Source organism: Hyla sarda, chromosome 10, assembly GCF_029499605.1.
Source record: "Hyla sarda isolate aHylSar1 chromosome 10, aHylSar1.hap1, whole genome shotgun sequence".
NCBI lineage: Eukaryota > Metazoa > Chordata > Amphibia > Anura > Hylidae > Hyla > Hyla sarda.
In genome coordinates, this window is record NC_079198.1 from 134,720,019 (window position 1) to 134,738,785 (window position 18,767).

The 18,767-nt window shown below is 36.0% G+C and overlaps 1 protein-coding gene across 3 annotated transcripts in view; it reads right to left on the bottom strand.

Annotated features, from left to right (window-relative positions):
• Positions 1-2,548, bottom strand: part of PRDM16 (PR/SET domain 16) — a 678,281-nt gene extending 675,733 nt beyond the window's left edge. For 2 of the 3 annotated variants that reach the window (XM_056544409.1, XM_056544408.1), the window contains exon 1: positions 2,030-2,548. In XM_056544409.1, coding sequence (XP_056400384.1) covers positions 2,030-2,066 — 37 coding nt within the window. In that variant the 5' untranslated portion in view covers positions 2,067-2,548. The remainder of the gene's footprint in view (positions 1-2,029) is intronic. The other variant, XM_056544407.1, reaches the window with a different exon arrangement.
• Positions 2,549-18,767: the final 16,219 nt, after the last annotated feature.

Genomic DNA, 18,767 nt, shown 5'->3' on the forward strand with positions numbered 1-18,767 from the left:
AATTATTATTAATTTTTTTTATATATATATAAAAAATAAATAAATAAGAATAAAATGCATCCAATTCTGCACAGCCTGCTATAGGAGTCATCCCTTTACTTGACATCATTTTTTTTTTTTAAAGCAACAAATAAAATAGATTTCTAAAATAAATAAACACGTAAATGAATACATGAGTGAAGAAATAAAATGCATAAAACAATGCAGGTAAAATAATGAAATAAAAATAAATAAACTGAATTAATTAATAAATAAATAACGAATATAAATGAATAATATAAATACACGAATGAAAGAAATAAATGAATAAGTAAAAGACATGAAATAAATAACAGAAATAAATACATAAATAGAAGACATGAAATAAATAAAAGAAATAAATGAATACGTAAAAGAATAAATACATAAATAAAAGACATGAAATAAATAAAATAAATAAATAAATAAATACATAAATAAAAGACATGACCACTAAAACAAAAATTAAAAAACTAAATAAAAATATCTCCAGTGTCACCATTTCCCTTCTGTGCACCAGTCTAGTGACTAGATGCCTGCACAAGTGAACACAAAAGCCACATTGAAACAGAAAGTAAAAAAATTCCAGATTTGACAGGACTGAATGGTGCAGCCCCCCCCTGTCCAAAATAAATCCCCAAACTCCAGACAGGATCACCAATACAGAATAATCCTAATCTCAAAAGTTTAGTAATAAATGCAGCCATATCAGTATAATAGTTCAGTGTTTGCTAACTAGGGTGCCTCCAGCTGTTGCAAAACTACAACTCCCAGCATGCCCGGACAGCCGAAGGCTGTCCGGGCATGCTGGGAGTTGTAGTTTTGCAACAGCTGGAGGCACCCTAGTAATATATATATATATATATATATATATATTTATATATACAGAATGCAGTCATATGAATATAGTATATACAGAATACAGTCATAGTATATATATATATATATATATATATATACATATATATATATATATATATATATAGCACTAGGGTGCCTCCAGCTGTTGCAAAACTACAACTCCCAGCATGCTGGGAGTTGTAGTTTTGCAACAGCTGGAGGCACCCTAGTGATATAAATATATATATGTATATATATATATATATATATATATATATAAATATACAGAATGCAGTCATATGAATATAGTATATACAGAATGCAGTCATATATACATATATATATATATATATATATATATATATATGTATATATATATATAACTAGGGTGCCTCCAGCTGTTGCAAAACTACAACTCCCAACATGCTGGGAGTTGTAGTTTGGCAACAGCTGGAGGCACCCTAGTGATATAAATAAATATATATATATATATATATATATACAGAATGCAGTGATATGAATATAGTATATACAGAATGCAGTCATAGAATACACAAGATTACAATGCACCCCCCCCCCTCCCCAACCCCCCTCCTCCTCCTCCCCCCCCCCCCCCCCCCCCCTAAAATCCTCCAATGCAGAATCCAAATACAGAATCCAAATGCAGAGGTAGAATCCACTGCTGGCCCCGGGATCCCAGCTTGTTTCGCCCTGAACTTGCTGTCTGTACATGGAGTCTGCTGAGGCTGCTCCCTTCTCCTCTCCTTATGTCCTGGGCAGCCCTCTAGCGCCCACTATTTCTACAGCCAGGAATATAATTTCACAACACTTGGAAGGATTCAATAAAGGGAAGAAGAAGAAGAAGAAGGGGAAAAAAAAAAAGTTCCTCTCTCTCTCTCTCCCTCTCTCTCTTTCCTTTCCCTTCTCGACAACTTTTCCTTAAAAGTTTCCCTTTAGATAGGTGACCCTGCCTGAGAGCTCACCCTGCAGAGGGAGTTGTTAGGCTATGAGTTGGGGGGTGTTGCACCGGGTAATGATCATCTATGTGATGGCTTCTGCAGAAGGATAAAAGGTGCTGGCTCCCTGCACTGGATCACCTAGGGGAAGGAGGAGGGGGGGGGGGATCCAGTGGATCACTAGGGTGCCCAAGAGAGAAGGGAAAGCTGCTTACTTTTGGCCAGTTTCCGCGCCCTCGCCTTGGATCTCATCTTGTCGGCTTGTAGATTTCTCTTCTCTCCTCCTTGAGCCCAGAAGCAAGCTACACACTATCTTCATCTCATAAGCATTGTCAGTTTGGACACCTTTGCACATGCGCACAGAGCCTTCAATCTGACACCCTCGCCAGGACTAAGAAAGTTTCCAGTGTAATCATCATCATCATCAGGGTTTTTTTTTTTTTTTTGTCCTCTTCAGATCACTTATCCCCCCTCCTCCTCCTCCTTTACTTCCAGCTCTCCCTCCCTGCACTCAACCTCCAGCTCTGTACTGCCTCTTTAAGAAAAATCACATCTAACCCAGTGCAATTGGCCCCTGGATTGGATATGTTTGAGGACCCAGGTACCAGTCACCGGCACGAGGGGATAAAGAGAGGGGGGGATAGATGAGTGTTCTGAGAACTTTTGCTACATTTGTCGCATGTGTTGTGCGCACATAGGACTCTGCATAATGTCAGGGATAGGATGGGGGGAATTGTCTGATGTCAGGGTTGGGGTATGGGATGTTGTTGTTGCATTGATCAGGATTGTAGAATATCAGGAATGGGAAATGTTGATACTTTGTTGCAATGGTCAAGTTTGTATATGAGGATTGGGAGATGTTGGTACTTTGTTGCAATGGTAAGAATTGTATAATGTCAGGATTAGGATGGGGTTGATAGTTTGTTGCAATGATCAGAATTGTAGAATATCAGGATTGGGATATGGGATATTTTGTTGCAACGGTAAGAATTATATAATATAATGGTTGTGTTATGGGATAGTAGTTTCATCGATCAGAATTGTTTAATATCAGGATTGGGATATGTTGATACTTTGTTGCCATGATCAGAATTTTATAATATCAGTATTAGGATAGGTTGATACTTTGTTGCAATGATCAGAATTGTACAATATCAGTATTGGGATATATTGATACTTTGTTGCAATGATCAGAAATTGTATAATATCAGGATTGGGATAGGTTGATATTTTGTGACAATGATCAGAATCGTATAATAAATATCAGGATTTCAGGATTGGGATATGTTGATACCTTGTTGCATTGATCAGAAATTGTATAATATCAGGATTTCAGGATTGGGATATATTGATACTTTGTTGCAATGATCAGAATTGTACAATATCAGTATTGGGATATATTGATACTTTGTTGCAATGATCAGAAATTGTATAATATCAGGATTGGGATATGTTGATACTTTGTGGCCATGATCAGAACTGTATAATATCAGGATTGGGATAGGTTGATACCTTGTTGCATTGATTAGAAATTGTATTATATCAGGATTGGGATATGGGATACTTTGTTGCAATGGTCAGAATAGTCCATTATCAGGTTTGGGTTATGGGATATTTGTTTACAAAATGATCAGATTTGGTCTTTTTTTTTATTTTAACCCCTTTGTGTTTTTTATTTAGTCCCCATTACCGCAGATCCTTTACCCCTGGACCCCATGCATTATATTGACTATTACAGAAACATAAAAGACAAGACGATTCTTATTAACTAGAAATATAATGAATACCTTAATTATTCTTATTGTATATTAAACACTTCCGATTCTCTAAAGCGAAACAATAAGGAATTATTGGTTTAGGAAAAAGAAGAAGGAGATGAAAGGGTGGGGGGGGGGGGGGCACTGATCCTTAACCTCTTCACTGCCAGGGGGGCTGCACACACAACGATCGATGATCTTTCCCCCATGGCAGGTTCTATAGACAGGAGCAGTCAGTGACTGTGAGGAGATCTGACCACTGTTTTATTGTTACAGGGTTATTGTAGAAATTAACTGTTTATGGTGTTTTTTTTTGTTTTTTGTTTTTTTTTTCTCTCCCTTTGGATGTCCCTTCCTTCTCTGCCTGGGACTGGTGACTGGCATGTGCAGGTTGGTGATGGGTAAGTCCTTCAACTCAGTTTTGCAGCTATTGTAAACCTGTCAGTCATCTTGGTTGCACTGTGTAGTTATATACCCGTCCCCTATTACATGCATGCAATTCCAGAATAAGCAAATATTTAATTTGAGCTACAGTATTACTGATTATGTACAGTCCCATGTAAGCAGTGCTATACTAGGGGTAGGAGCTGCAAGGTTAACCTAGTGTTTCCCAGCCAGGGTGCCTCCAGCTGTTGTAAAACTACAACTCCCAGCATGCCCGGACAGCCTTCGGCTGTCCGGGCATGCTGGGAGTTGTAGTTTTGCAACAGCTGGAGGCACCCTGGCTGGGATGCACTGGGTTAACCTCTAGAGCCCCAGTCATGTCACAAAGGAGGGTGAAGTGCCCCATTATGTCACCCATAGTCTGCGCCCTGTCAATCTGCTGCTCTCTTCCCTTATGGGCCTTGTAGGAGTTTTCTTCTTGTTGCTCAGGGATCGGGTCCAAGCACAATGTTTAATATCCAAACACATATAGATTTAGGATAAATACAGGAGGCTCCAAGAAAGCAGCCGCAGTTTATGATGCAGTCAGGTAAATAGAGCAGTTTATGGCGAGTGTATTAGACTGAATGGGGAAAGGAAATTATTATGTCATTAATTCAATATACAGTCAGGGCAGGGGCTTCACCTGTCACAGGGGCCACATGTATACTGACAGCTACTCGGTGTGTATATAGGGATGGATAGATAGATAGATAGATAGATATGAGAGAGATAGATAGATAGATAGATAGATAGATATGAGATAGATAGATATATAGATATGAGATTGATAGATATGAGATAGATATGAGATAGATAGATAGATAGATAGATATGAGATAGATAGATATGAGATAGATAGATATAAGATAGATATGAGATAGATAGATAGATATGAGATTGATAGATATGAGATAGATAGATAGATATGAGATTGATAGATATGAGATAGATAGATATAAATTGATAGATATAGATTGATAGATATGAGATAGATAGATATGAGATAGATAGATAGATGATAGATTCTTTCTTTTTTCTTGTATAGATATGAGATAGATAGATGATAGATATGAGATAGATAGATAGATAGATAGATGATAGATAGATATGAGATAGATAGATAGATAGATAGATGATAGATTCTTTCTTTTTTCTTGTATAGATATGAGATAGATAGATGATAGATATGAGATAGATAGATAGATAGATAGATAGATAGATAGATAGATAGATAGATAGATAGATATGAGATAGATAGATATGAGATAGATAGATATGAGATAGATAGATAGATAGATAGATGATAGATATGAGATAGATAGATAGATGATAGATTCTTTCTTTTTTCTTGTATAGATATGAGATAGATAGATAGATAGATAGATATAAGATAGATAGATAGATGATAGATATGAGATAGATAGATATGAGATAGATAAATCGATAGATAGATAGGAGATAGATATAAGATAAATAGATAGATAGATATGAGATAGGTAAATAGATAGATATAAGAAATAGACAGACAGATCTAAGATTGATATGAGATAGATAGATATGAGATAGATAGATAGGAGATATGAGATAGATAGATAGAAGATAGATAGATATTTGTTCTTATTAATAAGGTGTGACATTGATGTTGTGCCCCAGGAGACTATTCAGATTTGCTCCTGTAGATACCAGAATTATACAAACAAACATGATGCAGATTTTATTTCCATTTGCAGACTGTCCAACATTGAGTAAATTGTCATAATTTAACATTTTGGTTACTATGGAAGCAAAAGGCGAATCAACACTGCAAAGACTGCTCTGACCTATATAACAAAAAAGAAATAAATGCAGTATCTGCCATAGGATGTGCACAGCAAATACTACAAATACTAAAAATACTACAAATACAGCAAATACTATAAATACAGCAAATACTGCAAATACTGCTGAGAGACAAGCCAAGAATACAATCAGAGAGTATGGAACAAGACACAGGTAACAACATCATCACAAAATAAATATATTAGAACACATCACACAAAAGAAATACAGTAAACATGTGCAATAAAGGACAAATTACACACAGAACATAACAGAGAAAATGAAGAGCAATAAATAGCATAACACACACACATACAACAAGACACAAAACAGCACAACACATAACATCCAATATATAACACCAGAATACATAGCAAAACACAACACAACACAAACACATAACATACAATATATAACACCAGAATACATAGCAAAACACAACACAACACAAACACATAACATACAATATATAACACCAGAATACATAGCAAAACACAACACAACACAAACACATAACATACAATATATAACACCAGAATACATAGCAAAACACAACACAACACAAACACATAACATACAATATATAACACCAGAATACATAGCAAAACACAACACAAACACATAACATACAATATATAACACCAGAATACATAGCAAAACACAGCACAGCACATAACATACAATATATAACACCAGAATACATAGCAAAACACAACACAACACAAACACATAACATACAATATATAACACCAGAATACATAGCAAAACACAACACAACACAAACACATAACATACAATATATAACACCAGAATACATAGCAAAACACAACACAACACAACACATAACATACAATATATAACACCAGAATACATAGCAAAACACAACACAACACAACACAAACACATAACATACAATATATAACACCAGAATACATAGCAAAACACAACACAACACAAACACATAACATACAATATATAACACCAGAATACATAGCAAAACACAGCACAACACATAACATACAATATATAACACCAGAATACATAGCAAAACACAAAATAGCACAACACATAACATCCAATATATAACACCAGAATACATAGCAAAACACAACACAACACAAACACATAACATACAATATATAACACCAGAATACGTAGCAAAACACAACACAACACAAACACATAACATACAATATATAACACCAGAATACAGCAAAACACAACACAGCACAACACATAACAGAGTAAAATATACAATAAAACAGTAAAAAATACAAGACAACACAAGGCAGCACATAATATAACATAAAATCAATTATACAATTCACAGCCCCTAATGTAGAAAAAAAAATTACATAAAAAGCTTGGGGCACCATGCAATAAAGAACATAGAACACATGTAAAAGAAAGCAAAACTCACAGCAGAACACGTGATATACAACAAATGACAAATAACATGTCTGGGCATGCTGGGAGTTGTAGTTTTGCAACAGCTGGAGGCACCCTGGTTGGGAAATACTGAAATACACAATAGTGAACAAAACAGAGAACACAGGACATAACATATAAGGCATGAACTTAAAAACATAAAACGAAAAAGAGACGATAGAACCCAACAGGACATATTCAATGAATGACACAGAAATGTAAAACTATACAACAATATACAGTGATCCAAAGAAAACACAAGCGAATTACAGGAAACAACAACAAACACAATCCTAATACTAAAGACAACACACACTGACACGAGACACAAAAATACACAAAGAACATGCAAGACACAGAATCCCAAGTGTATACAAAGCAAAGGACACAATGGATGAAACAAACACAAAGCACAGAGAGTGCAGAGGAATCAGAGACATGATACACAACACAATGCAGAAAACACTGCACAGCACACTCCCTTATATACACAATTCTCCAGGACACGGTAACTATTCTTATCCTTATTAGATCCAAAATAATTGTAACAAACTTTATTTATTAACACAACAAAACCGCAGATTTATAGGAGACAGTGTGTGATATCTGGGGGTATTCGCCTCATACATACAAAGTCCTGACAGCTGCTGCAGGGACCGGATTACTACACATTGGACTGTGGTGGAGGGAACTGCAGGGACCGGATCACTACACATAGGACTGTGGTGGAGGGACTGCAGGGACCGGATTACTACACATAGGACTGTGGTGGAGGGACTGCAGGGACCGGATCACTACACATAGGACTGTGGTGGAGGGACTGCAGGGACCGGATTACTACACATAGGACTGTGGTGGAGGGACTGCAGGGACCGGATTATAACACATTGGACTGTGGTGGAGGGACTGCAGGGACCGGATTACTACACATAGGACTGTACTGGGGGGAAGGGGGGGGGGGACTGCAGGGACCGGATCACTACACATAGGACTGTGGTGGAGGGACTGCAGGGACCGGATTACTACACATTGGACTGTGGTGGAGGGACTGCAGGGACCGGATTAATACACATAGGACTGTAGTGGAGGGACTGCAGGGACCGGATTACTACACATAGGACTGTGGTGGAGGGACTGCAGGGACCGGATCACTACACATAGGACTGTGGTGGAGGGACTGCAGGGACCGGATTACTACACATTGGACTGTGGTGGAGGGACTGCAGGGACCGGATTAATACACATAGGACTGTAGTGGAGGGACTGCAGGGACCGGATTAATACACATAGGACTGTGGTGGAGGGACTGCAGGGACCGGATCACTACACATTGGACTGTGGTGGAGGGACTGCAGGGACCGGATTACTACACATAGGACTGTAGTGGGGGGAAGGGGGGGGGGACTGCAGGGACCGGATTATAACACATAGGACTGTAGTGGAGGGACTGCAGGGACCGGATTACTACACATAGGACTGTAGTGGAGGGACTACAGGGACCGGATTACTACACATAGGACTGTGGTGGAGGGACTGCAGGGACCGGATTATAACACATTGTACTGTGGTGGAGGGACTGCAGGGACCGGATTACTACACATAGGACAGTGGGGGGGGGGGGGGGGGGGGGCTGCAGGGACCCGATTACTACATATAACACTGTAGTGGGGGGACTGCAGGGACCGGATCATTACACATAGGACTGCAGTGGGTGGCTGCAGGGACCGGATAGGAATGTAGTGGAGGGGCAGCAGGGACCGGATAGGACTGTGTATAGGGACTGCAGGGACCGGATAGGACTGTATATAGGGGCTGCAGGGACCGGATAGGACTGTATATAGGGGCTGCAGGGACCGGATAGGACTGTATATAGGGGCTGCAGGGACCGGATTGGACTGTATATAGGGGCTGCAGGGACCGGATTGGACTGTATATAGGGGCTGCAGGGACCGGATTGGACTGTATATAGGGGCTGCAGGGACCGGATAGGACTGTATATAGGGGCTGCAGGGACCGGATAGGACTGTATATAGGGGCTGCAGGGAGCGGATAGGACTGTATATAGGGGCTGCAGGGACCGGATAGGACTGTATATAGGGGCTGCAGGGACCGGCACATACAGGGGGTCCATAGCCGAATCCCCGGGGTCTGGGGATTATACGAGGCTCCTCCGCCTTATATCAGGGGATTCTCTGCACATTATAACACTTCTTGGTTATATCGGATTATTTCTTCCTCCGTTCATTACATTCTTCCTCTTCTCTCCAGTGAAATCCTGAGTATTTGATTGTAGACAGTGAGATGTGTAAATATGTGTGTATTGTACTTCTGTATAACCATTTGTAGGTATATATAAGGGTGTAAATATATACAGGATATATGTAAATAGTGTTTAAGCATTAATGTGTCAATGTCTGCTACAGTGTATATATATATATCTGCGTTTGTGTCATTTATAAATGTATATATATATATATATGTGTGTTAGTGTACATACTGTGCATGTCTGTGTAGTATATAGGTGTGGGCATTTAGTCTATAGACTTGTACAATGTGTAAATGTGTGATGATGTATATGTTCATGGGGTTGGTGTGTAGTGTCTGAATTATATATGTGTGATGTGTGTATGAATTATTAAAGTGATATATATATATACATTATGGAGTGTGTCTATGAATTATATATATACTGTGTGTGTATATGTAAATGAGGTCAGGTGTGTGTTGTGTGTGTGAATGTGTGTATGTGTAGTATGTGTGTCTATTAATTATACATATGACTTAATAATTGTGTGTGTACATGTGTATATGTGTAGTGTGTCTATGAATTATATATATATGTATTATATATATTTTATGTGTACATGTGTAGTGTGTGTCTATTAATTATACATATGACTTAATAATTGTGTGTGTACATGTGTATATGTGTAGTGTGTCTATGAATTATATATATATATATGTATTATATATATTTTATGTGTACATGTGTAGTGTGTTTCTATTAATTGTACATATTATATATTAATCATATGTGTACATGTGTAGTGTGTGTCTATTAATTATACGTGTACATGTAAGTATGTGTAGTGTGTATGTGTAGTGTGTATATGTGTAGTGTGTATATGTGTAGTGTGTATATGTGTAGTGTGTATATGTGTAGTGTGTATATGTGTAGTGTGTATATGTGTAGTGTGTATATGTGTAGTGTGTATATGTGAAGTTGTGTATGTGTAGTGTGTATATGTGTAGTGTGTATATGTGTAGTGTGTATATGTGTAGTGTGTATATGTGTAGTGTGTATATGTGTAGTGTGTATATGTGTAGTGTGTATATGTGTAGTGTGTATATGTGAAGTTGTGTATGTGTAGTGTGTATATGTGTAGTGTGTATATGTGTAGTGTGTATATGTGTAGTGTGTATATGTGTAGTGTGTATATGTGTAGTGTGTATATGTGTAGTGTGTATATGTGTAGTGTGTATATGTGTAGTGTGTATATGTGTAGTGTGTATATGTGTAGTGTGTATATGTGAAGTTGTGTATGTGTAGTGTGTATATGTGTAGTGTGTATATGTGTAGTGTGTATATGTGTAGTGTGTATATGTGTAGTGTGTATATGTGTAGTGTGTATATGTGTAGTGTGTATATGTGTAGTGTGTATATGTGTAGTGTGTATATGTGTAGTGTGTATATGTGTAGTGTGTATATGTGTAGTGTGTATATGTGTAGTGTGTATATGTGTAGTGTGTATATGTGTAGTGTGTATATGTGTAGTGTGTGTCACCTGTACAAACCGACATCTGGTTTGCAGAATCTTTTGCACAATCCTGGATCATGTTCAGAATTCGTTCTTTTTTTGTTACAAATACATCACATTTCGTTTCTTTTATTGCAGCACATAATCTGTTCTCACGTGTGTCAGGGACAACATTACTTTCTTTGCACGATTATTAACACTATCATTATGACATTATGTTTTTCTCTAATGTTTTTCTTTTCTTTTTCTCTTTAGGCTTCTGGATTCTTGCAGTTCTACAAAAACTTGCTGGAGCGAAAACGTCAAATATTTGCACATTACCAGTAAATAAAATGCAGTTGCTTATAAAACAAAAACACTTTGACTATAAATATGATCATTTTATTTATTATTTTATTTCATTATTAATATCTACCTTGACAAGTGAGAACTAAAACGAATCTTTGGAGTCTGTGAACGTCCTCAGGGACAGGGGAGAAGGAGGATAAATCATTAACCCGACTTAAATAGGCTACAATGTATCGAATTCTATTTTATTTTTCATTTGATGTATTTATTTTAACTGTTGCTAAAATTGAAAAAATAATATTAAATAAATAAAAAAAAACAAAGAAATGCTTGATGGCTCATGTGGTATTTGCTTCAAAGTGTATATATATATATATATATATATATATATATATATATATATATATATATATATATATATGTGTGTGTGTGTGTGTGTGTGTGTGTATGTATATATATATATAAAATAAAGAAATAAGTCAATAAATGAATACATATAAAATAAACAAACGAAATAAATAAATGAATGAATACATATAATGTAAACAAACAAAATAAATATAAAATAAATAAATGAATGAATATATATATATAAAATTAATAAACAATATAAATAAATAAATGAATGAATACATATAAAATAAATAAACAAAATAAATAAATTTATATATATATAAAATAAATAAACAATATCAATCAATAAATAAATGAATGAATACATATAAAATGAATAAACAAAATAAATATAAAATAAATAAATGAATGAATATATATAATAAATAAACAATATAAATAAATAAAATGAATAAACAAAGTAAATATAAAATAAATGAATATATATATATATATATATATATATATATATATATATAGATATATATATATATAAAAACAATATAAAGAAATGAATGAATACATATAAAATAAATAAACAAAATAAATATAAAATAAATAAATGAATGAATATATATATATATAGATAGATAGAAAATAAACAATATAAATAAATAAATGAATAGTATTCATTCATTTATTTATTTATTTATGTTGTTTATATTCTATATATATATTCATTCATTTATTTATTTTATATTTATTTTGTTTATTTATTTTATATGTATTCATTCATTTCTTTATATTGTTTTATATATATATATATATTCATTCATTTATTTTATATTTACTTTGTTTATTTATTTTATATGTATTCATTTATTTATTTTATATTTATTTTGTTTATTTATTTTATATATATATTAATTTATTTATTTATTTTATATGTATTCATTGAATACATATAAAATAAATAAATTAATTTATATATATATATATATATATATATATATATATATATATAATAAACAATATGAATAAATGAATACATATAAAATAAATAAATGATTGAATACATATAAAATAAATATAAAATAAATCAACTAATTAACTCATCATTAATAAATACATTCTTACTAAATCCTAATATAAACGATCTGTCTAATCAGTGCACAGGTACTCCCCCCCCCCCCCCCTCCCGGATATTTGCTGAATGGTTCAGTCCAAACTTGTCGCATAATTAGAAGCCATTTTAATTGAGTTCAGGACCGCTGAATAGTTCTATAGAAAGAGGAGGGCAGGAATGAAGAGAAGGGATCCCTTGCTGTTGCAAAACTACAACTCCCAGCATGCCCTGACAGCCGAAGGCTGTCAGGGCATGCTGGGAGTTGTAGTTTTGCAACAGCAAGGGATCAGTGCTGCAGGGTAAAGTAATGCATCTACCAAAGCACTCATTTAAAGGAGGAATTGTATTGAACTAAATGCACTTTATCAAGTCTGGAGCAAAAAGTCGCATGGATGGGGTGGGGGGGTGGGGGGGGGGGGTGATTGGGGTGGATGGGGGGCTATATCCTTTATCTGCTTCCCTACCCATAATATAGACCATATGCATCATACAAGGAGTATATATATATATATATATATATATATATATATATATATACATATACATACACCCTTCTATTCCATGCAATTACCCAGCCTCATTTGTATGCAATAAATACAAAATGTGCAATTATACACCTCCCCCCCATTATTGACCCCACCCCCACCCACCCCCCTATTTTCTATTCAAATGCTGTGAACAAGGATTATAGACCCCCTTCTAATAAGGGACTCTGCCCTGGTTAATATATACATAGCCCAGGGTGGATTTAAAAAAAAAAATTTTTTTTTTTTTTTTGCAAAGAGAAAAAAAAAAAAAAAGTTTGGACTCCTGCCAAAAAGTATGATTTCAATTAAGGGGATTTGGTGGTCGAGGGGGGCACTGGCAGGTATTGTGAGGGCTCCTGGGTTTTGTTTCAGGAGAAAGGCTTCAGATGGAGAGAAGTCTGAGCCACTGGGAGGGAGAGAGGTTGTTTTTTTATTTTTTGGTTTTAAGGAACTGCTGGGTCTATTGGTTTTTTTTTTCTCTCTTCCCCTTCAGGGATCTACTATAGAATGAAACAAAAAAAAGGAGAGGAACTGGGCAGAGACCATGTGGGGATTTACTTCACAGCCAAATGAAGCAGAAATGTCTGCACTTTATTCCAATGTGCAATATGGAAGACAATGAAAGGGGAAGGGGGCGAAGGAGGAAGAATATGCTGATACATTCAATTAAAAAACAGGACAAGTGGCTGCAAAAGATGATGCCCCCCCCCCTTTTTTTTGTCTTATTGCAACCTGGAGCCTTTAAAAAAAAAAATTAATAATTAATAAAATAAAATAAAAAATAAAATAAAATAGAAGAAATCCATTTAAATACAATTATGTTGCAACAAGAAACAGAAAAAATAATGTGAACAAGTTACATCCTATAAATGCAAGAGATTTAGGGGAAGAAGGAATGGGGGGGGGGGGTCTTTTCACATGTCCTTAAAGGGGACCTCTCATGAAATAAACTTTTGATATATTTTAGATGAATGAATGTTGAATAACTTTCCAATAGCATGTTAATGAAAAATATGCTTCTTTCTATTGTATTTTTCCCGATCAGTCCCGTCAGCAAGCATTTCTGACTCATGCTGGAGTCCTAAACACTCAGAGCTGCCAGCCTGCTTTGTTCACAGCCAAACAGGCTGTGAACAAAGCTGAGTGTTCTCCATTGTGAACAAAGCAGACTGGCAGCTCGTAGTGTTTAGGACTCCAGCATGAGTCTGAAATGCTTGCTGCCAGGACTGGTAGGGAGACCCCTAGTGGTCATTTCTTCAAAGTGGAAAATTAAATAGAAAGAAGCATATTTTTTAATAACATGCAATTGTAAAGTTATTCTGCATACATTAATCTATAATATATCAAAAGTTTTTTTGATGAGAGGTACCCTTTAAAGGGGTTCTCCGGTGCTTAGACATCTTATCCCCTATCCAAAGGATAGGGGATAAGATGCATGATCGCGGGAGTCCCACAGCTGGCCGTGACATCACACGCGGGCGGAGGCGTGACGTCACACGCCGCCGGCCTTGTGGTTGTTAGTAATTTGCCTCGGAGCGAACACGCTCCGGGGACTGATTACAAACGGGGTGCCGCATGCAAGATCCCCGGGGTCCCCAGCGGCGGGACTCCCGCGATCAGGCATCTTATCCCCCTGTCCTTTGAATAGGGGATAAGATGTCTAAGCACCGGAGAACCCCTTTAAAGGGGTACTCCGGCGAAAAACTTTTTTTTTATTTTTTTAAATCAACTGGTGCCAGAAAGTTAAACAGATTTGTAAATTACTTCTATTAAAAAAAAATCTTACTCCTTCCTGTATTTATTAGCTGCTGAATACTACAGTGGAAATTCTTTTCCGTTTGAAACACAGAGCTCTCTGCTGACATCACGAGCACAGTGCTCTCTGCTGACATCTCTGTCCATTTTAGGAACTGTCCAGAACAGCATATGTTTGCTATGGGGATTTTCTTTTACTCTGGACAGTTCATAAAATGGACAGAGATGTCAGCAGAGAGCACTGTGCTCATGATGTCAGCAGACAGCTCTGTGTTTCAAACGGAAAATAATTTCCACTGTAGTATTCAGCAGCTAATAAGTACAGGAAGGATTAAGATTTTTTTTAATAGAAGTAATTTACAAATCTGTTTAACTTTCTGGCACCAGTTGACTTAAAAAAAAAAAAAATAAGTTTTTCACCGGAGTACCCCTTTAAAACTCAATCACTGCTGCTAAAATGCAACTTACACAATGGAAGTTGTAGTTTCCAAAGAGGAAGGAGATAATAGGGAAATCTGTTATTCAACAATTGTATCAATATTTTGAATCAATCTCTATTATAGAAAGCAGTGATGTTTAATCTGGGTCTCTCTAGCTGTTGCAAAACTACAACTCCCAGCATGTGAATATCAACATTTTCTATAATAAATCCCATAAATGTAAAGGATTTTCACTTGTCCTCAAACTGTAACCCATCATGCTGCTAAAGGCAACTCACATAATAGGAGTTGTAGTTTCCTTAGAGCAGGGAGAAAATAGGGGAATTAGTTTTGCAACAATTGTATCCAATTTGAATCAATATTTATTATAGAAAGCAGTGATGTTAAAGGGGTACTCCGGTGCAAAAGATTATTATTTTTTTTTTAAATCTACTGTTGGCAGAAAGTTAAACAGATTTGTAAATGACTTCTATTAAAAAAAAATCTTTACCATTCCAGTACTTTTTTGCAGCTGTATGCTACCGAAGAAATTATTTTCTTTTTGAATTTCTTTTTTGTCTTGTCCACAGTGCTCTCTGCTGACACCTCTGTCCATATCAGGAACTGTACAGAGAAGGAGAAAATCCTTATAGCAAAACCTATGCTGCTCTGGACAGTTCCTGACACGGGCATCAGGTGTCAGCAGAGAGCACTGTGGACAACACAAAAAAGAAATAATAATAATTAAAAAAAAAAGAATTTCCTCTGTAGCATACAGCTGCTAAAAAGTATTGGAAGGGTAAAGACTTTTAATATAAGTAATTTACAAATCTGTTTAACTTTCTGGCACCAGTTGATTTAAATTTTTATTTTATTTGCACTGGAGTACCCCTTTAAACCTGAGCATCTTGCTAGCGGTTGCAAAACTACAACTCCCAGCATTTAAGGCTTCATAAAATAATTCCCATAAATGTAGGGTACACCCCACAAATGCAAGGGATTGAGGCCTTTTCATTTATCCTCATACTGGGACTCATCATGCAGCTAAAATACAACTTGCATACTAGGAGTTGTAGTTTACAAAGAGCAGGGAGATGATGGGGAATAAATATAGCAAAACTACAACTCCCAGCATGTCCTGACAGACGAATGATAGGTGTTGTAGTTCTTCAACAGCTAGAGCAGGATGGGGAACACAGGAACATATAACTTTTTTTGTGGGATTATGTAAGGTACACTTTAATAATATATTCATTGTATATCTATATATATAAAAAGATTTTTAAGGTTTCTGTTTGCACATAATGAATAGAGACCTCATTTGGACATAATCCTGCAATACCACAACTCTCAGCATGATAGGAGCTGTAGTTTTGCAGGATGGGTAACACCGGTATAGGACATTATAGGGTTACACTGGTATACGGTATTATAGGGTTACACTGGTATATGATATTATAGGGTTACACTGGTATATGGTATTATAGGGTTACACCGGTATAGGGCATTATAGGGTTACACTGGTATACGGTATTATAGGGTTACACTGGTATATGGTATTATAGGATTACACTGGTATATGGTATTATAGGGTTACACTGGTATACGGTATTATAGGGTTACACTTGTATATGGTATTATAGGGTTACACTGGTATATGGTATTATAGGGTTACACTGGTATATGTTATTATAGGGTTACACTGGTATATGGTATTATAGGATTATACTGGTATAGGGTATTATAGGGTTACACTGGTATATGGTATTATAGGGATACACTGGTATAGGGTATTATAGGGTTACACTGGTATAGGGTATTATAGGGTTACACTGGTATATGGTATTATAGGGTTACACTGGTATATGGTATTATAGGGTTATACTGGTATAGGGTATTATAGGGTTACACTGGTATATGGTATTACAGGATTACACTGGTATAGGGTATTATAGGATTACACTGTATAGGGTATTATAGGGTTACACTGGTATATGATATTATAGGGTTACACTGGTATATGGTATTATAGGATTACACTGGTATAGGGTATTATAGGGTTACACTGGTATATGGTATTATAGGATTACACTGGTATATGATATTATAGGGTTACACTGGTATAGGGTATTATGGGGTTACACTGGTATATGGTATTATAGGATTACACTGGTATAAGGTATTATAGGGTTACACTGGTATATGGTATTATAGGGTTACACTGGTATAGGGTATTATAGGATTACACTGGTATAGGGTATTATAGGGTTACACTGGTATATGGTATTATAGGATTACACTGGTATATTGTATTATAGGGTTACACTGGTATATGGTATTATAGGGTTACACAGGTATATGGTATTATAGGATTACACTGGTATATGGTATTATAGGGTTACACTGGTATATGGTATTATAGGGTTACACTGGTATATGTTATTATAGGGTTACACTGGTATATGGTATTATAGGGTTACACTGGTATAGGGTATTATAGGGTTACACTGGTATAGGGTATTATAGGGTTACACTGGTATATGGTATTATAGGGTTACACTGGTGTATGGTATTATAGGGTTATACTGGTATAGGGTATTATAGGGTTACACTGGTATATGGTATTACAGGATTACACTGGTATAGGGTATTATAGGGTTACACTGGTATATGGTATAATAGGGTTACACTGGTACATGGTATTATAGGGTTACACTGGTATAGGGTATTATAGGGTTACACTGGTATATGGTATTATAGGGTTACACTGGTATATGGTATTATAGGGTTACACTGGTATAGGGTATTATAGGATTATACTTGTATATGGTATTATAGGGTTACACTGGTATATGGTATTATAGGGATACACTGGTATAGGGTATTATAGGGTTACACTGGTATATGGTATTATAGGGTTACACTGGTATATGATATTATAGGGTTACACTGGTATATGGTATTATAGGGTTACAATGGTATATGATATTATAGGGTTACACTGGTATATGGTATTATAGGGTTACACTGGTATATGGTATTATAGGGTTACACTGGTATAGGGTATTATAGGATTACACTGGTATAGGGTATTATAGGGTTACACTGGTATATGGTATAATAGGGTTACACTGGTACATGGTATTATAGGGTTACACTGGTATAGGGTATTATAGGGTTACACTGGTATGTGGTATTATAGGGTTACACTGGTATATGGTATTATAGGGTTACACTGGTATAGGGTTGTCACGATGCCGGCTGGCAGGTAGTGGATCCTCTGTGCCAGAGAGGGATTGGCGTGGACCGTGCTAGTGG